Source organism: Symphalangus syndactylus, chromosome 20 (genome assembly GCF_028878055.3).
Source record: "Symphalangus syndactylus isolate Jambi chromosome 20, NHGRI_mSymSyn1-v2.1_pri, whole genome shotgun sequence".
Lineage (NCBI taxonomy): Eukaryota > Metazoa > Chordata > Mammalia > Primates > Hylobatidae > Symphalangus > Symphalangus syndactylus.
The window spans coordinates 42528851-42548966 of NC_072442.2; the positions used below are offsets into that span (position 1 = coordinate 42528851).

Genomic DNA, 20116 nt, shown 5'->3' on the forward strand with positions numbered 1-20116 from the left:
TGGACATTGTTCGTCCAACTGAAACCCTGAGTTTCTGAGGCCAGGGCTCCTGTCTTTGCCTTCTTTCCTATTTCCACAGTGCCTAGAACAGCCGATTTCTAGTGAATGGCTTGTTTTGCTTCTTCCTCACAGTGACCTTCCTGATGCAAAATCGAGAGCCCTTGACAACATTGGCAGAGTTTTTGTCAGAGTTGGGAAATTCCAGCAAGCCATTGACACGTGAGTGACCAAGAATTGCCTCTTCCCCACCTCCACGGTTAGAACTTCTCACCATAACATGAAAATTTGTTTCCGGTGGTAAGAATCCAGCCTGGGCAACATAGAAGACTCCCTCTCTACAAAAAAAAAAAAAAAAAATTAGCCGGGCATACTGTCCTGTGCCTGTGGTCCCAGCTACTTGAGAGGCTGAGGTGGGAGGATTACATGAACCTGGGAGGTTGAGGCTTCAGTGAGACATCATCACACTACTGCACTCCAGCCTAGACAATATGTTACCAGTGGAAGGTATCCAAGTTATTGGTGGTGAATCTGTACAGGTCTGCAGCAACCTCAATTCTTGCCTCCTCAGAAGAAATAATTTGAATGAGGAATGGGAATTTATTAAAAAGCTAGGCCGGGCACAGTGGCTTATGCCTGTAATCCCAGCACTTTGGGAGGCCGAGGTGGGCAGATTACTTGAGGTCAGGAGTTCAAGACCAGCCTGGCCAACATGGCAAAACCCTATCTCTACTGAAAAAATACAAAAATTAGCCAGACACGTTGGCACGTGCCTGTAGTCCCAGCTGCTCGGGAGGCTGAGGCAGGAGAATCGCTTGAACCTGGAAGGCGGAGGTTGCAGTGAGCTGAGATTGTGCCGCTGTACTCCAGCCTGGGCGACAGAGCGAGATTCAGTCTCAAAAAAAACCTTTAGGGCAGGAAAGAAAGGAACGTACACTTGGAAGAGACCCAAGTGGGCACTGAGAAGGACAAATGCAGTGTTGGTGTTTAACCTTGATCCTAGGACTTTACAAACTGGCCCCTTTCCCCTGATTCTTTCCTTAGGGTTGGCTGCCCATATGTGCAGTGCCCTCCTTACCCTTGGGAGGTGAGCACGCACAGTGTGTTTAGGAAGTGGCACGCATGCCTATCTGAGGCTTTCTTCCTCTCACCAGTGGAGTGCCCCCCAAAGGTCACGCTCCACCATTTTGTCTCTTAATGTGCATGCCTGGGAAGTTGCTTCTCCCTGGCACCTACATTCAATTAACACTTTAGTGCGACAGGTGTGGAAATGCCCTCTCCATGACACTGGCTGCCAATTTATCACTTTTTGTTTGTTTGTTTGTTTTGAGATGGAGTCTCGCTCTGTCACCCAGGCTGGAGTGCAATGGCGCAATCTCAGCTCACTGCAACCTCTGCCTCTAGGTTCAGGCAATTCTCCTGTCTCAGCCTCCCGAGTAGCTGGCACTACAGGCGCCTGCCACCACGCCCAGCTAATTTTTGTATTTTTAGTAGAGACGAGGTTTCACCATATTGGTCAGGCTGGTCTCAAACTCCTGACCTCAGGTGATTCACCCGCCATAGTGTCCCAAAGTGCTGGGATTACAGGCGTGAGCCACCGCGCCTGGCTCAATTTATCACTATTTTATTTTATGTTATTTTATGTTATGTTATGTTATTTTTATTTTTATTTTATGTTATTTTATTTTTGAGAAGGAGTCTCACTCTGTCACCCAGGCTGGAGTGCAGAGTCATGATCTCAGCTCACTGCAACTTCCACCTTCCAGGTTCAAGCGATTCTCCTGCCTCAGCCTCCCAAGTAGCTGGGACTACAATTGTGTGCCACCATGCCCGGCTAATTTTTCTTTTTTTATTTTTATTTTTTTTTGAGACGGAGTCTCACTCTGTCCCCCAGGCTGGAGCGCAGTGGCGCGATCTCGGCTCACTGCAAGCTCCACCTCCCGGGTTCACGCCATTCTCCTGCCTCAGCCTCCCGAGTAGCTGGGACTACAGGCGCCCGCCACCACGCCCGGCTAATTTTGTATTTTTAGTAGAGAGACAGGGTTTTGTCATGTTGGCTAGGCTGGTCTCAAACTCCTGACCTCAGGTGATCTGCCCACTTCAGCCTCCCAAAGTGCTAGAGACATGAGCCACCAAGCCAGCCTCAACTGTTGTATTAAATTCCACATTCCATAGATGTTACCAAAATAGTCTCAGTAGTCTTAAAATATCTTTATGCTTATGAACTCCACCCTTGTATCTAAAAGAACTGGTAGTTGGAGAACAAGTTTTATTCCGCCACCCAGCAGGAAGCCTTGGCATCCTGTGGCCCAGTGCATGGTTTTGGGGGATGAAGCTGACCCTGGTTCTTCATGTCCCCAGGTGGGAAGAAAAGATCCCTCTGGCAAAAACCATCCTGGAGAAGACCTGGCTGTTCCACGAGATCGGCCGCTGCTACTTGGAGCTGGACCAGGCCTGGCAGGCCCAGAATTATGGTGAGAAGTCCCAGCAGTGTGCCGAGGAGGAAGGGGACATTGAGTGGCAACTGAACGCCAGTGTTCTGGTGGCCCAGGCACAAGGTATGGGCTCAGAGATGACCACCCTACCTTTTCCAGCCTTCAGGCCCAGCTCACACCACGGCTAGGAGTCCTGTGGACTGAGTTTACCATCCCAGTGTTTCTCCTTCCCAGATTATTCTGAGAGTGGGGATAAGCCACTCCATTTTGACCAGCACGTGGTAAGTGCCTACATTAAGCAAAGCTTGGTTAGAGCTTGGCGTACCTTGAGCCTACCTCTGCCCTTGAGGAGCTCAGCTGCAGACCCACACAGCATCGTGTCATCCTCACAACAGTGCCCATGTATTGAGCCACTTTCCTTCTGCCTTGGTACTTTTTTTTGTTTTGTTTTGTTTCATTTTGTTTTTGAGACGGAGTTTCGCTTTTGTTGCCCAGGCTGGAGTGCAGTGGTGCGATCTCAGCTCACTGCAACCTCTGCCTCCCAGGTTCAAGTGATTCTTCTGCCTCAGGCTCCCGAGTAGCTGGGATTACAGGCGTCTGCCACCACACCTGGCTAATTTTTTGTGTTTTTAATAGAGACAGGGTTTCGCCATGTTGGCTAGGCTGGTCTCAAATTCCTGACCTCAGGTGATCCAACTGCCTCGGCCTCCCAAAGTGCTAGGATTACAGGCGTGAGCCACCGTGCCCGGCCCTGTTTTGTTTTTTGAGACGAAGTCTCACTATGTTACCCATGCTAGAGTGCAGTGGCACAATCTCAGCTCACTGCAACTTTGGCCTCCCGGGTTCAAGCAATTCCCCTGTTTCAGCCTCCAGAGTAGCTGGGATTACAGGCGCACACCACCACGCCCGGCTAATTTTTGTATTTTTAGTAGAGACGGGGTTTCACCATGTTGGCCAGGCTGTTCTTGAACTCCTGACCTCAGGTGATCTACCCGCCTCAGCTTCCCAAAGTGCTGGGATTATAGGCATGAGCCACCACACCCAGCCAGCATTCTTGTATTGAATCATTATGATGTAGGCATTATCATCCTCATTTTAGAGATAGGGAAACTGAGGCACAGAGAGGTTCAGTAGACTCCCCAAGTCCTATGAGGGAAACTTTTTTTTTTTTTTTTGAGATGGAGACTCACTCTGTCGCCCAGGCTGGAGTGCAGTGACATGATCTCAGCTCACTGCAACCTCTGCCTCGTGGGTTCAAGTGATTCTTGTGCCTCAGCTTCCTGAGTAGCTGAGATTATATGTGTGCACCATAATACCCAGCTAATTTTTTGTATTTTTAGAGATGCAGTTTCACTATGTTGGCTGGTTTCAAACTCCTGGCCTCAAGTGATCTGCCCCCCTCAGCCTACCAAAGTGCTGGGATTACAGGTGTGAGCCACTGCGCCTGGCTGAAGAAACCTTTTATTTTTTAATTTTTTTTGAGACGGAGTCTCACTGTGTCGCCCAGGCTGGAGCGCAGTGGTGCGATCTCGGCTCACTGCAAGCTCCGCCTCCCAGGTTCACGCCGTTCTCCTGCCTCAGCCTCCTGAGTAGCTGGGACTACAGGCGCCCGCCACCGCGCCTGGCTAATTTTTTTTGTGTAGTTTTAGTAGAGATGGGGTTTCACCGTGGTCTCAATCTCCTGACCTCGTGATCCGCCCGCCTCAGCCTCCCAAAGTGCTGGGATTACAGACTTGAGCCACCGCGCCTGGCGTATTTTATTTATTTATTTTTATTTTTTGAGATGGAGTCTTGCTCTGTCACCCAGGCTGGAGTGCAGTGACACAATCTCGGCTCACTGCAACCTCTGCCACCTGGGTTCAAGCGATTCTGCTGTCTCAGCCTCCTGAGTAGCTGGGATTACAGGCGTGTGCCACCACTCCCGGCTAATTTTTTTGTATTTTTGTAGAGATGGGTTTTCACCATGTTGGTCAGGCTGGTCTCGAACTTCTGACCTCAAGTGATCTGCCCGCCTTGGCCTCCCAAAGTGCTGGGATTATAGGCATGAGCCACTGCACCCGGCCTCCAAGGGGACCTTTTAGAGTGATGGAAATGTTCTAAAATGGGATTGTGGTGGCCATTGTACAATTCTATAAATTTTCTTCTTCTTTTTTTTTGTTTTGAGATGGAGTCTCGCTGTGTCACCCAGGCTGGAGTGCAGTGGCGCAATCTCGGCTCACTGCAAGCTCTGCCTCCCGGGTTCACGCCATTCTCCTGCCTCAGCCTCTCCGAGTAGCTGGGACTACAGGCGCCCGCCACCACGCCTGGCTAATTTTTTGTATTTTTAGTAGAGACGGGGTTTCACCGTGGTCTCGATCTCCTGACCTCGTGATCCGCCCGCCTCGGCCTCCCAAAGTGCCGGGATTACAAGCGTGAGCCACTGCGCCAGGCCTTTTTTTTTTTTTTTGAGATGGAGTCTTGCTCTGTCACCTAGGTTGGAGTGTAGTGGCACAATCTTGGCTCACTGCAACCTCCGCCTCCCAGGTTCAAGCTATTCTCCTGCCTCAGCCTCCTGAGTAGCTGGGATTACAGGCGTGCACCACCACACCCGGCTAATTTTTGTATTTTCAGTAGAGACAGGATTTCACCAAGTTGGTCAGGCTGGTCTCGAACTCCTGACCTCGTGATCCACCTGCTTCAGCCTCCCAAAGTGCTGGGATTACAGGTGTGAGCCACTGTGCCCGGCCTCAACTCTGTAAATTTTCTAAAAATCATTGAACTTTATCCTTACAAGCTGGTGAACTTTATTTATTTTTTTGAGAAGGAGTCTCACTCTGTTGCCCAGTCTGGAATGCAGTGGCATGATCTTGGCTCACTGCAACCTCCGCCTCCCAGGGTCAAATGATTTTCCTGTCACATTTAAATTACATACTCAGTTAAAAATTAGGCTGGGGCCAGGCACGGTGGCTCACGCATGTAATCCCAGCACTTTGGGAGGCCGAGGCAGGTGGATCACCTGAGGTCAGAAGTTTGGTACCAGCCTGACCAACAAGGTGAAACCTCGTCCCTACTAAAAATACAAAAATTAGCAGGGTGTGGTGGCACACACCTGTAGTCCCAGCTACTCGGGAGGCTGAGGCAGGAGAACTGCTTGAATCCAGGAGGCGGAGGTTGCAGTGAGCCCAGATTGCGTCACTGCGCTCCAGTCTGGGTGAAAGAACGAGACTCTGTCTCAAAAAAATATATATATATTAGCCTGGGCATAGTGGCTCACACTTATAATCCTGGCACTTTGGGAAGCCAAGGTGGGAGGATCAGTTGAGCCCAGGAGTTTGATACGAGCCTGGGCAATATAGGGAGATCTCATCTTTACAAAAAATAAGGCAACATAAGGAGACCTCATCTCTACAAAAAATAAAAAATTAGGGCCGGGCACAATGGCTCATGCCTGTAATCCCAGCACTTTGGGAGGCCAAGGTGGGCAGATCACAAGGTCAGGAGTTCAAGACCAGCCTGGCCAACATAGTGAAACCCCATCTCTACTAAAAATCCAAAAAATTAGCTGGGCATGGTGGTGCATGCTTGTAATCTGAGCTGCTTGGGAGGCTGAGGCAGGAGAGTTGCTTGAACCTGGGAGGCGGAGGTTGCAGTGAGCTGAGATCGTGTCACTGCACTCCAGTCCAGGCGACTGTGAGACTCTGTCTCAAAAAAAAAAAAAAAAAAAAAATTAGCTGAGTGTGGTGGCAGGCACCTGTGATCCCAAATATTTGGGAGGCTGAGGTAGAAGGATCACCTGAGCCCAGGTTGAGACTGCAATGAGCCATGATCATGCCACTGCATTCCAGCCTGGGATACAGAGTGAGGCCCTGACCCTCACTCCAGAAAAAAAAAAAAAAAAAACAAAGAGAAAGAATGAAAGAATAATCCCGAATGATTTACTCTCTTGAATAAACATGTGACTCCTCTGCAGACCTTTAATGTCAGAGTCCCACTGGTCTTGGAAGGAATACTGCGACTCCACATATTTTCAGAATTACATTTAAATTTCCTTTCAAGTATAATAGCCTTTTTTTTTCTTTTTTGAGATAGAGTCTTGCTTTATCACCCAGACTTTAGTGCAGTGTCACATCCCTGCATTCATGGCTCACTGCAGCCTCAACCTCCCAGGCTCCGGTGATTCTCCCTCCTCAGCCTCCCGAGTTGCTGGGACCACAGGTGCATGCCACCATGCCCAGCAAATTTTTTTTTTTGGTAGAGATGGGGTCTCCCCATGTTGTCCAGGGTGTTCTGGAACTCCTGGGCTCAAGCAATGCTCCCACCTCAGCCTCCCAAAGTGCTGGGATTACAGGCATGAGCCACTGTGTCTGGGCAAGTGTAATGGCCTTTTATTTTATTTTGTTTATTTTTGAGACGGAGTTTCGCTGTTTCACCCAGGCTGGAGTGCAGTGGTGCAATCTCAGCTCAGTGCAACCTCTGCCTTCTGATTTCAAGTGATTCTTCTGCCTCAGCCTCCCAAGTAGCTGGGATTACATGCGTCCACCACCATGCCTGGCTAATTTTTGTATTTTTAGTAGAGACGGGGTTTCACCATGTTGGCCACGCTGATCTCTATCTCCTGACCTTGCGATCCGCCTGTCTTGGCCTCCCAAATTGTTGGGATTACAGGCGTGAGCCACCGCAACTGGCTGTAATGACCTTTTAAAGTCTGACTTATAAACACAAGGGCTTATTTTCCCCATGGGTCTCAAAGCAGTGCCTGGGAGGAGGATAGATCTTGGATATACTCAATTGTAAAAGAAAGCAATGGTTTGTGAAGACCTTGGCTGGTAAGCACTTTCTCCTTTATGAAGCTCTTGGCCAGGAGGGGTGGTTCATGCCTGTAATCCCAGCACTTTGGGAGGCCAAGGTGGAGGATTGCTTGAGGCCAGGAGTTTGAGACCAGGCTGGGCAACATGGTGAGACCCTTTCTCTATTAATTTAATTTTATATATATATATATATATATTGAGACAGGGTCTCACTCTGTCACCCAGACTGGAGTGCAGCAGTGCAATCTGGGCTCACTGCAACATTGACCTTCTGGGATCAAAGGATCCTCCCATCTCAGCCTCCCGAGTAGCTGGGACTACATGCATGCGGCCCCACACCCAGCTAATTTTGTATTTTTGGTAGAGATGGGGTCTCACTATGTTGCCCAGGCTGGTCTTGAACTCCTGGTTCAAGTGATCTGCCTGCCTTAGCCTCCCAAAGTGCTGGGATTACAGGTATGAGCCACCGCACCTAGCCTATGTATGTATGTATTTATTTTTAATTAATTAATTTTTTTGAGACAGTCTTGCTCTGTCACACAGGCTGGAGTGCAGTGGCGCGATCTTGGCTCACTGTAACCTCTGCCTCCCGAGTTCAAGCAATTCTTCTACCTCAGCCTCCCGAGTAGCTGGGTTTACAGTTGCCCATCACCATGCCTGGCTAATTTTTGTATTTTTAGTACAGACGGGGTGTCACCATGTTGGCCAGGCTGGTCTCGAACTCCTGACCTCAAGCAATCCACCCACCTTGGCCTCCCAAAGTGCTGGGATTACAGACGTGAGCCACCACGCCTGGCCTGACCTATGTATTTAATTTTTTAAAATGAAATTAAGCTCTGAGGGCTCAAATCAATCTCTCAATCAATCTGCTAATCATTTCAGTCCCAGCTCCAGCACTAATTGGCATGGAGAGCCCAGATGAGCCGCTTTTTCTGTGGGTTCAGATTATACCTGAGTGGGGCCTGGGCTCGAGACAGCTGAGGTCCCAGCAGCTGGCCCATGGATTGCATCCAGCCCTCCGTGCTTTGGTCTGCATATCATTTTTGAAAAAAATGAATGACCATTTAAAAAATATGAATTTCTGGCCGAGCAGTGGCTCACACCTGCAATCCCAGCACTGTGGGAGGCTGAGGCAGGCGGATCACCTGAGGTCAGGGTTTAAGACCAGCCTGACCAACATGACGAAACCCCGTCTCTACTGAAAAACAAAATTAGCCAGGTGTGGTGGCACGTGCCTGTAATCCCAGCTACTCGGGAGGCTGAGGCAGGAGAATCGCTTGAACCTGGGAGGCAGAGGTTGCAGTGAGCCGAGATTGCCCCATTGCACTCCAGCCTGGGCAACAAGAGTGAAACTCTGTCTCAAAAAAAAAAAAAAAAAGAATTTCCTCTTCCGGAACAATCTAAAGACGGAGCAGGATGCGGTTTTCTCCTCCACTCTAGAGACATATGATATGTGCACTAGACTGCACCACAGTCCCCTTCTTTCACCAACGCCTTTGAATGAGGCCCAGGTTCCTCAGTCCTGGTTCTCGATGGTGACATAGCCCAGGAACACGGTGGAAGGGATGGTGCTGAGCAGCTCAGTGATGCTTCCCTGGGGCCTGGGACCGACTACAGCTCACACAAGCTTCTGATGGGCCCTGGCAGTGCTCAAGTAGCCAGAGGCTCCATCATGCACCACACATTGTCACACTCTACCTGTGTTGTGCCTTCTCCCCTTGCTCTCCAGTGAAGCTGAGAGACTTCGAGTCAGCCGTGAACAATTTTGAGAAGGCCCTGGAGAGAGCAAAGCTTGTGCATAACAACGAGGCGCAGCGGGCCATCATCAGTGTGAGCCTTTCCACCCACTGGGCTTCGGGTGTCGGGAGTGAGGTCGGGTGGTCAGGCCTTCAGTTCCCCCTCAGCCTGCTTGGGCAGGCATTCCACAGCCATTTTTGTTTGTTTGTTTGTTTGTTTTGAGACAGAGTCTTGCTCTGTCGCCCAGGCTGGAGTGCAATGGTGTGATCTCGGCTCACTGCGAGCTCCGCCTCCCGGGTTCACACCATTCTTCTGCCTCAGCCTCCCAAGTAGCTGGGACTACAGGCGCCCCCCACCACGTCTGGCTAATTTTTTGTATTTTTAGTAGAGACGGGGTTTCACTGTGTTAGCCAGGATGGTCTCGATCTCCTGACCTCGTGATCCGCCCGCCTTGGCCTCTCAAAATGCTGGGATTACAGGCATGAGCCACTGCGCCCAGCCCAGAAACAAAAATTTTACAAAATATATTTACCTCTGCTATGTACTCTGCATGCTGATATTTCCTATTGCGTTCTGTTTTCTTATTTTTATTTATTTATTGAGACAGGGTCTCACTCCCATTGGCCAGGTCAGAATGCAGTGGCACTGTTATGGCTCATTGCAGCCTCGACCTCCTGGGCTCAGGTTATCCTCCTGCCTCATTTTTAAATTTTTTTGTAGAGATGAGGTCTCACTATGTCTTGAACTCCTGAGCTCAGGCAATCCACCCTCCTCAGCCTCCCAATGTGCTGGGATTACAGGTGTAAACTGTGCTTGGCTTTTTTCTTTTTTGTTGTTTTTTTGTTTTTGTTTTTTGAGACTGAGTCTCACTTGTCACCCAGGCTGGAGTGCAATGGTGTGATCTTGGCTCACTGCAACCTCCGCCTCCCGGGTTCAAACAATTCACCTGCCTCAGCCTCCCGAGTAGCTGGGATTACAGGCGCCCCCACACCGCGCCCAGCTAATTTTTGTATTTTTAGTAGAGATGGGGTTTCACCATGTTGGCCAGGCTGTTTTGGAACTCCTGACCTCAAACGATCTGTCCACCTCGGCCTCCCAAAGTGCTGGGATTATAGGTGTGAGCCACCGCGCCTGGCCATAATTTTTGTATTTTTAATAGAGATGGGATTTAGCCATGTTGGCCAGGCTGGTCTCGAACTCCTGACCTTAGGTGATCTGCCCGCCTCGGCCTTCCAAGGTGATGGTATTACTGGTATGAGCCACCATGCCTGGCCTTTTTTTTTTTTTTTTTTTCTTTTTTTAAATAGAGACGGGGCCAGGCATGGTGGGACCTAGCCTGGGACCCAACGTGTTGCTGGGACTCGGCAACATGGCGAAACCCTATCTCTAAAAAATAAAAAAAATTAGCCAGGCGTGGTGACTCACTCCAGCCACTTGGAAGGCTGAGGTGGGAGGACCACTTAAGCCTGAGAAGTGGAGGCTGTAACAAGGAGTGATCTCACCCCTGCACTCCAGCCTGGGTGACAGAGCGAGACCCTGTCTCTAAATAAATAAGTAGAGACGGAGTCTCAGTATGTTGGCCAGGCTAGTCTCAAACTTTTGGCCTCAAATGATTCTCCTGCCTTGGCCTGCCAAAGTGCTGGGATTACAGGCATGGGCCACTGTACCTAACTTTATTTTCTTATTTTCTTTTTACTTTTTATTTATTTTTAGAGAGTGTCTCTCTGCCACACAGGCTTAGTACAGTGGTGAGATCATAGCTTACTGTAGCCTTGACCTCCTGGGCTCAGGCAATCCTCACACCTTAGCCTCCCATCTAGATGGGACTGCAGATGCTTGTCACCATGCTGGGGGCTAATTTTTTATTTTTTGTAGACTCAGGGTCTTATTCTGTTACCCAGGCTGGTATCAAACTCCTGGACTCAAGTGATCCTCCTGCCTTGGGCTTCCAAAGTGCTGGGACTGAGCCACTGTACCCAGCCCTCATTTTCTTTTATCAGCAGTCCCCAAGCTTTTTGGCACCAGGCTCCAGTTTTGTGGAAGACAATTTTTCCATGGACTGATGGTGGGGGAAATGGTTTTGGGATGAAACTGTTCCACTTCACATCATCAGACATTAGATTCTCATGAGGCGCGTGCAACGTAGATCCCTCACATGTGCCGTTCACAATAGGGTTCTCCCTCCTATGAGAATCTAATGCCACCACTGATCTGACAGCCTAATGCTCAATTGCCCACCCTCCGCTCACCTCCTGCTGTGTGGCCCGGTTCCTAACAGGCCATGGACCAGTCAGTGGCCCAGGGTCTAAATTGACGTTAGGACTTGCAGTTTGAAAAATACTACCTCCAGGATACAAGAAATCTAGTGTGATTTCCTCATTCTCTTGCCTAAACCTTTTATTGCTTCCCGGATGTCTCTGTTCCTGACTTTTTCCCACAGGGGTAGGAAGGCATTGGGTAAGCTCTCCCCTGTGGGCCTCTCCAGCCTTCCTGCTGGTCAGTCCCCAGCCCCCATCACCTTGCATTCCAGCTCCAGCCAATACCAACTTCCTGTCTTCCTAAACAGGCTTTCTTTTTTCTTTTCTTTTTCTTTTTTTTTTGAGACAAGGTCTTGCTCTGTCACCCAGGCTAGAGTGCAGTGGTGTGACTACAGCTCACTGCAGCCTTGATCTCTGGGCTCAAGAGATAAGTATCTGGGACAACAGGTACGGGCCACCATGCCTGGCTGATATTTTTAATTTTTATTTTTTTGTAGAGATGAGGTCTCACTATATTGCCCAGGCTGGTCTTGAGCTCCTGCACTCAAGCGATCCTCCTGTCTCAGCCTTTTAAAGTGTTGGGATTGGCCGGGCGCGGTGGCTCACGCTTGTAATCCCAGCACTTTGGGAGGCCGAGGCGGGCGGATCACGAGGTCAGGAGATCGAGACCACGGTGAAACCCTGTCTCTACTAAAAATACAAAAAATTAGCCGGGCGTGGTGGCGGGCGCCTGTAGTCCCAGCTACTCGGAGAGGCTGAGGCAGAAGAATGGCGTGAACCCGGGAGGCGGAGCTTGCAGTGAGCCGAGATCGCGCCACTGCACTCCAGCCTGGGCGACAGAGCGAGACTCCGTCTCAAAAAATAAAAATAAAAAAAAAATAAAGTGTTGGGATTACAGGTGTGAGCCACCACACCTGGCCTAAACAGCTTTCTTATGCCTCATAACATATGCTGTTATCTCTGCCTGGAATATTCTAAACCTTCCCTTCCCACCTCCTTCACCTGGCTAACTCCCACTCAACCTTTAGGTTTCAGCTTAGATGTCCCCTCTTTGAGGCTGCCTTCTCTGACCCCTCAGTCTGGGTGAGGAGCCCTCACATCTGGCTTTCACAGCCTTGATATGTCCCCCATCAAAGTCCACATTGTGCACTTGTAATTACCTAGACTTCCATTGCTCAAGGAGCAGCTGTGGCTAACGTTAATTAAAACTAGGCTGGGTGTGGTGGCTCATGCCTGTAATCCCAGCAATTTAGGAGACCGAGGTGCATGGATCACTTGAGGTCAGGAGTTTGAGACCAGCCTGGCCAACATGGTGAAACCCCATCTCTATTAAAAATACAAAAAATTAGCTGGGTATAGTGGCACACACCTGTAGTCCCAGCTACTTGGGAGGCTGAGGCAGGACAATCACTTGAACCTGGGAGGTAGAGGTTGCATGAGCCAAGATCATGCCATTGTACTCCAGCCTAGGCAACAGAGCGAGACTCCGTCTCAAAAAAAAAAAAAAAAGTAAATAAAATGTAAAATTATCAGTCACACTAGCCACATTTCAAGTCATTAATAGCCACATGTGAGACCGGGTGCAGTGGCTCACACCTGTAATCCGAACACTTTGGGAGGCCGAGGCAGGTGGATCACAAGGTCAGGAGATTGAGACCATCCTGGCCAACAATGTCTCTGCTAAAAATACAAAAAATTAGCCAGGTGTGATGGCACACTCCTGTAGTCCCAGCTACTTGGGAGGCTGAAGCAGGAGAATCGCTTGAACCTGAGAGATGGAGGTTGCAGTGAGCCAAGATCACGCCACCGCACTCCAGCCTGGGTGACAGAGCGAGACTCCGTCTCAAAAAAAAAAAAAAAACAAAAGCTACATGTGACCTATGGGTGTACATAATACAGACCTAGAATATTCCCATTGTCACAGAAATTTCTGTTGAATAGTGCTGGCCTAGACTGTGTCAGGAGGCAGAGACCAGGGGAGAAACTTGGAGGTGCTCTGGGCTCCGCCACCCCACCCACTCCCAGTGCATCCAGGTGGACGCACAAGCTCAGTAAAGTCTGCACACCAACCTCACAGGTGCGCACTCACCCAGGCCTCTTCCTCCCGCTTCTGACCAGACAGCTTCCCTAAGCCCTTCCCACAGCCAAATTCCAGAGCACCACTGGCACGCAGCTGGACCCCAGGAAGTATCTCTTGGAGTGAAGTAAATGGGGCCCCTGTCCTTGGGGAGCTTGTGCCATCATTGAAAGAAGCCAGATTGCATAACTTGTGGGCAGCAAAGGGGCATGGTGTCAGGGACCAGCCTGGGGTCTGCAGGCACTGGGCAAAGAGAGCAGGGACCCTGAGAAGTGAAGGCTCAGGACACTCCCAGTGGGAGGAAGACCTCATGCTGTGCTCTGAAGGACAAGGATAGCAGAGCTGGCCAGGCCGAGGAGGGGCAAGTGCACTGAAGATGTGAGAGGCGGGCGCTGAGGGCCGGTGGCCGGCAGAAGAGAGATCCTGGCCTGGGTCCCAGAGCTGGCGGGTTCCTGATGGCGGGGGATGGTGGTGACGGAGCCCCAGACAGTCGGCACACCAGCCTGGACTTGAAGGGCTGTGGACAGCAGAGAAGTGACCTGATCCCCTCTGTTTTTTGGGAGGCAGGTTCATGGTGAGCTGTTTGTGAGGACTGTGGTGAGGCTAACGCTGCCCTTTCATGGCAGAGAAATCATACCCAAAAGACCCCAGCAGGCGCAGTCTATCCTCTGCCACCACATGGCCCAGGGAAGCCCAGGCCTAGCATGTTGTCGTCCTCGTCATATACACCGTGTCCCCAGCTCTGGCTTCTAGGCGAAGAGCACCCACCTCACTGCAGCCCTGCCAGATGTACTATGCGCCACATACTTCCATGTGATCGCCCTGCAGACAGAGAGCATGGTCGTTCAGTTCAGGAAATATTCCCCGAGTGTAGATTGGCTCCAGGCTGCCAAGCCCAAATGTGTGCGGCCATTGTCTTGGCCCACAAGAAGATTACAATGAAAGGCTAGACACAGTGGCTCACACCTGTCATCCCAGCACTTTGGGAGGCTGAGGGCAGGGGAGGATCACTTGGGTCCAAGAGTTCTAGACCAGCCTGGGCATCATAGCAAGACCCTGTCTCTTAAAAAGAAAAAACAAAAAAACAGTTACTCGGGAGGCTGAGGCAGGAGAATGGCGTGAACCCGGGAGGCGGAGCTTGCAGTAAGCCGAGATCGTGCCACTGCACTCCAGCCTGTGTGATAGAGCGAGACTGTGTCTCAAAAAAAAAAAAAAAAAAAAAAATACAAAGCACAAACCCTGGTTCATGACCAGCGCCATAGGGGACTAGGGGAATTCAGAGTGAGAGAGCCCCAGCTGGGAGGCAGAGCTGGAGGCTTTCCAACAAGGAGGATTTGAGGTCACCTTGAAGGCTGGGCAGTAGTTTGAAGGGTTAGGGGCAGAGAGAAGGTGCCTGTGACCCTCACTGACTCCTCATGGGACCAGGCCCCTGACCCCTCACCCTCCTGGATTGGCAACTCCAGGTAGGAAGGCTCATAGTGGGAGGGGGTGGGCAGACCAATACCACAAGAGAGTGCATCCAGGCCCCGGAGCTGCTCGGTAGACACTACCACGTGTAGCTGGTGTTCTGTCAGTGCCAGCCACGGGCCTGCTATGAGCAAGAAGGCAAGACCTGCCCTCCAGAGGCTCACAGGCTGAGCTCCAGGCCCCTATGGATCGTGCACTCGAGTTGGGGAAACTGCAAACATCCTGGAAGGCCCTTCTGAAGGCAGGCCAGCCCCCAGCCTGTCCCCTTGGTGTGTTTCTGGGTCTCTTCAGTGCTGCCTTGCTGAGTGCTTGCGGGTTTGGATTGTCTTTTTGCATTGACTGAAGCCAAAAGCAGCTTTAGGTAGTTCATCTAAAGGTAGAAATGAGTAGATAGACACAACTCCCAATACATGCCTAAGCCCAAGAGAAATGCGTTTGACTGACTCGCAGTCATGTATCTCTCAGACACAATTTGGTGTGGATCATTCTGAGTCAGTAAGTGTAGATTAACCTGAGGGTAGGGGTCATTGGAGGGGCCAGAGGGAAACCGAGGGTGGCAGGTTCCCACCAGAGCCCTGCCTTCTGGGATTGCTCTGGGTGGGGAAAATTAATGGTGTAGGTGCCAAACACAGGGGCTAAGCTCCCTCTACCATCCACAGGCCTTGGACGATGCCAACAAGGGTATCATCGGAGAATTGAGGAAAACCAACTACATGGAGAATCTCAAAGAAAAAAGCGAGGGAGGTGAGTTCCTGAAACTCTGAAAAGGCAACTTCAGCATTCTCCCTCTGCTTTCTTTTCCTCTAGTCCGAGACACATGCGACAGCAGCTCCCCAATCTGGGGGCTTGGCGTTGCCCACCACGCATTCTAATTTCAGTGCCACCAGCAGCCCTAGCCTATCTCTGGGGCAGTAGAGGGCGAGGATTCAGCCCACCATGGGCTGGACTGTCTGGCCTCAGAGCGCACTCATTTCTCTCTTCCATTGATTCATCAAGTATATGGTGAGCACTTGTCATGTACCTGGAAGGTGTTAGATTCTGGGGAGACAGAGGCCCATCCCTGCCCTGGAGGAGCCCATGGCCCTTTGGGCAAGGCTGACCAGTGGAGTTGTCAGCTGCTGGGATCCTGCATGCAGGTGCTACACCGAGGTGGAGGTGTGCTGCCATGAGGGTGCATGCAACAGGGCATGGGCTCCTCTGGGGAGGCAGAGGAGGCTTCGACAAGGAAGAATCATCTACCTCCAACTCCAAAAGATGCCCAGGAGTTTTCCAGGAGAGAAGTGGGAGAAGAAAGGCATTTTCCAGCAGGGAACAGCAGGGCCAAAGGCACAGAGACAGAATAACAGTAGCTACACTTTGGGGGCTCTTACTGCGTGCCAGGCACTGGGTTAAGCACCAGACAGGAGTGATCTTGTTGGGTCTTTACCCCGCTAGGAGGTGTAGGTGCTGTGGGGGGAAAGGGAGGCTGAGTGAAGTGAGTGCTCTGCCAGAGTCATGTAGCTAGGGCAGGGTGACTCGGGGCCCCACTCTCCCCACCTGCGGCACTGCTCTCGGGCCAGCAGTGTGATGGGCAGGTGCAGAGGGGCATGACGTGCAGAGGCGGCCTGACAGTTGTGCCTTACCACATTCTTTCTCACAAGGTCTCCAGGGAGTAAAGAGGCCCTTGGCCCCCTGCCTTTGGGCTCTCCTTTCCTGCAGGGAGGGAGTGAGGGAAGGAGAAGCAGAAGATGGCTGAGCAGCCCTACCCCACTGGAGAGGGGCCTAGAGGAGCAGGGGTGTTAAGCATAGTAGCTGACCCCCATTCCTGCTTCCCGCAGGCCAGGCATTCTTTCAAAGACTTTGTGTGCACAGACTCATCCTATCTGTATCCGTTCAGGAACACTATGAAGGAAGTATTATTAGCTTGACTTTATGGAGGACATGGAGGCAGAGGGGTTAGAGGCTACGGTGGTTTTCAGTCTTGGGCAGTCTGCTCTAGAACCCATGCGTCGGCCCGTGCCACACTGTTTCTAGTGACACAGACAGCCTTTTCCTGCCCCAGTCTGTGGAGCTCTCACTCCAGCCAGACTGCAGTGAACAGAGCTGGGGCTGGAGGTCCGGGAGGACACAGCCCAATGCACATTCTTGGCTGCAGCCCTCCAGGTTGCAAGGCTGAAATCCTTTCTGGTCCAGGCAGGGCAGCGGGAGGTTTCTGGGCACCTGAGTAGCCAGATGACAGCCCTTTATTATCCAGCATCTGCTCTGTGGTGGCTGGACCCCCTCAGAGGGGCTCTGTCTCCGCCCCCACATGCCCTTTGAGCTGCTCTGAGAAGCCACGGGAGCAACAGCTGTGGAGAGAGACTCTGTGGGGAAGCAGCCAACACCCCAGTCTCCCTACCCTGGCCTGCGTCCTTGTGCCTGGAGAACTGCCGGGCCCGTCCCTCTCAGAACAGCAGGTGGCAGCATTGCATCTGTTTTTCACCTCCAAAGGGCTGTGACCCCTGAGACCCGAGACCCTCTGCAGATACCTCAGTAACTAGTGGTTTCCAGGAGGAGAATGTAAGGGAGATGCAGAAGGGGATGTAACTTTTCTCCATAACTGATTAAAAAAAAAAAAAACATTTAGGAGCAAGGATCCCTTTGCTTGTAAAATAACTCTTCAGCTGAACTTTTTGTTAGCAGCATATATCTTTATAGGAAACCTATCTTTTTCCTTATGTTTTTCCTATATTTTCATAGGAAACCTCCCAACAAATAATGAATGTGCTTCCCAGGGACAAAGAGAAAGTGTCAGAATGAAGATGCTGGAGAAAACGCTTCTGTCGTTTTCCAGCACCTATGCTATTTCTTGTAGGGAAAAGAGAAGGTGCTCTGGGGTCAGACTGTCCTGGGTTCAAATTCTGTCTCACTTGCAACACTTGCAGTGTGACCATTGTGTGATTTCTTTTCTTTCTTTCTTTTTTTTTTTTTTGAAATGGAGTCTTGTTCTGTCATCCAGGCTGGGGTGCAGTGGTGCAATCTCGGCTCACTGCAACCTCCATCTCAGCCTCCCAAAGTGCTGGGATTACAGGCGTGAGCCACTGTGCCTTTTTTTTTTTTTTTGAAATGGAGTCTCCCTCTGTTACCCAGTCTGGAGTGCAGTGGCGTGATCTCGGCTCACTACAACCTCTGCCTCCTAGGTTCAAGTGATTCTCCTGCCTCAGCCTCCTGAGTAGCTGGGATTACAGGCTTGTGCCACCACTCCCGGCTAATTTTTTTTTTTTTGAGATGCAGTTTTGCTCTTGTTGCCCAGGCTGGAGTACAATGGCACAATCTTGGCTCACTGCAACCTCCGCCTCCTGGGTTCAAGTGATTCTCCTGCCTCAGCCTCCCGAGTAGCTGGGATTACAGGCGCCTGCCACCATGCCCAGCTTATTTTTGTATTTTTAGTAGAGACGGGGTTTCACCTTGTTGGCCAGGCTGGTCTCAAACTCCTGACCTCAGGTGATCCACCTGCCTCGGCCTCCCAAAGTGCTGGAATGACAGGCGTGAGCCATGCCGCCCGGCCGTGTGATTTCTTTTCTATCGGTCTCAGGTCCCTTGACTGCAAACTCAAATCAACAGCAGTGCGCATTTTCACGATGTCTGGATGGGATAAGCTATACAGCCCTCATGTGATGCGCAGGATGGAGCTGGGCTCAGTCAATGATGGTTCCCTTTCTCTACTTTTGGAAAGGTGTGCTGTCAACACCAATTTAAAGAGCTGGCAAAAACGGTCATTCTCAGGGCCTTTCTCTCATCTGCCTCTCAAAAGCACAGGCCTCCACAGAGATGAACAGTTTCTTTCTTTCTTTTTTGGAGACGGGTCTTGCTCTGTCACCCAGGCTGGAGTGCAGTGGCTCAATTTTGGCTCATCGCAGCCCCAACCTCCTGGGCTCAAGCGATTCTTCTGCCTCAGCCTCCGGGTAGCTGGGACTACAGGTGCCAACCACCACGCCTGGCTAATTTTTGTATTTTTAGTACAGACAGGGTCTCACTGTGTCGCCCAGGCTGGTCTGGAACTCCTGGCCTCAAGGGATCTGCCTGCCTCAGCCTCCCCAAGTGCTGAGATTACAGGCGTGAGCCACTGCACCCAGCCTGACATGAACAAACTTTTATCTTTCTTCCCGCTTTTCTCTTATTTTTCAGAAGCTTCACTGTATGAAGATAGAATAATAACAACAGAGAAGGACATGAGGAGAGTGAGAGATGAGCCTGAGAAGGTGGTGAAGCAGTGGGACCATATTGAGGATGAGAAAGAGACAGATGAGGACGATGAGACTTTTGGGGAAGCTCTGCAGAGCACAGCAAGTGGAAAGCAGAGTGTGGAAGCAGGAAAAGCTAGAAGCGATTTGGGAGCAGTTGCCAAGGGCCTGTCAGGAGAATTAGGCACAAGATCAGGAGAAACAAGCGGGAAGCTACTAGAAGCTGGCAGAAGAGAGTCAAGAGAAATTTATAGGAGGCCTTCGGGAGAATTAGACCAAAGACTCTCAAGAGAATTCAGCAGACAGGAACCAGAAGAACTAAAGAAACTTTCAGAAGTGGGCAGAAGAGAGCCAGAAGAACTGGGAAAAACACAATTTGGAGAAATAGGAGAAATGAAAAAAACAGGAAATGAGATGGAAAAGGAGTATGAATGAAGCCATTGGTAGAGATGAGGATCAGGAAGCTGGTGTTCAGAGGGATCATGGGATCTTATTAAACTGGATTTTCAAGCGATTTATCTGTTATAGGAAAAATGAAAGTTTTACTTCTGCTGCTTTCCATCACTATTTTGCCATTAAATAGGTGTCTTTTACTCTTGCAAACCCTGAGTCTGTCACTTTGCCTCCTCACCCCTGCCCATTCTTGGAAGAGCCTCGTGGAAGAAATGAGAAAGGTGCCAAGAAGAAAGGGTTTCAGGAGGGTGAAGATACGGGCGCTTCAGGGAACAAGAAGTCACAGGGAGGAGGAGAGGTGCTTCCCACACACCGAGGACTCAGTCAGTCCCTGGTGCGCAGGACACCGGGGAGGCTTTACGGATGGAACAATGGTGGGGCGGCCCCAGCTATCACAGGTAGGAGAATGCCGCAAGCCAGAACCAAGCGAATGGGAGTGAGGCCAAAGATAGGGGAGTGGCCTGGGAGTCAGGAGGGCAGACAGACTCCGCCTCTGACACCTCTGGGTGGCACAATCAGGTAAATCAGGCTCTCCAGGCTGGCTTCTCCTCTGAACAATGGGATACCTGCCTCGGGTTGCTGCGAGGACTGAGTGCTTAGCACAGCACTTGGTACAGGAAACTCAAAAATCCAACGGAGATCTCAGTGGTTTCACAGAGGAGGTGGCAGCTGAGCATGTGGCCTCAGAGGATGTTAGGATTTC

General features: G+C 50.7%; 1 protein-coding gene across 3 annotated transcripts in view; it reads left to right on the forward strand.

Annotated features, from left to right (window-relative positions):
• The window catches only part of ODAD4 (outer dynein arm docking complex subunit 4), a 34534-nt gene extending 14971 nt beyond the window's left edge, over positions 1–19563 (forward strand). For 2 of the 3 annotated variants that reach the window (XM_055257244.2, XM_063629027.1), the window contains exons 8-12: positions 133–219; positions 2359–2555; positions 8949–9049; positions 15418–15502; positions 18905–19563. In XM_055257244.2, coding sequence (XP_055113219.1) covers positions 133–219; positions 2359–2555; positions 8949–9049; positions 15418–15502; positions 18905–19395 — 961 coding nt within the window. In that variant the 3' untranslated portion in view covers positions 19396–19563. The remainder of the gene's footprint in view (positions 1–132; positions 220–2358; positions 2556–8948; positions 9050–15417; positions 15503–18904) is intronic. The other variant, XM_055257245.2, reaches the window with a different exon arrangement.
• The last annotated feature ends 553 nt before the right edge of the window (positions 19564–20116 follow it).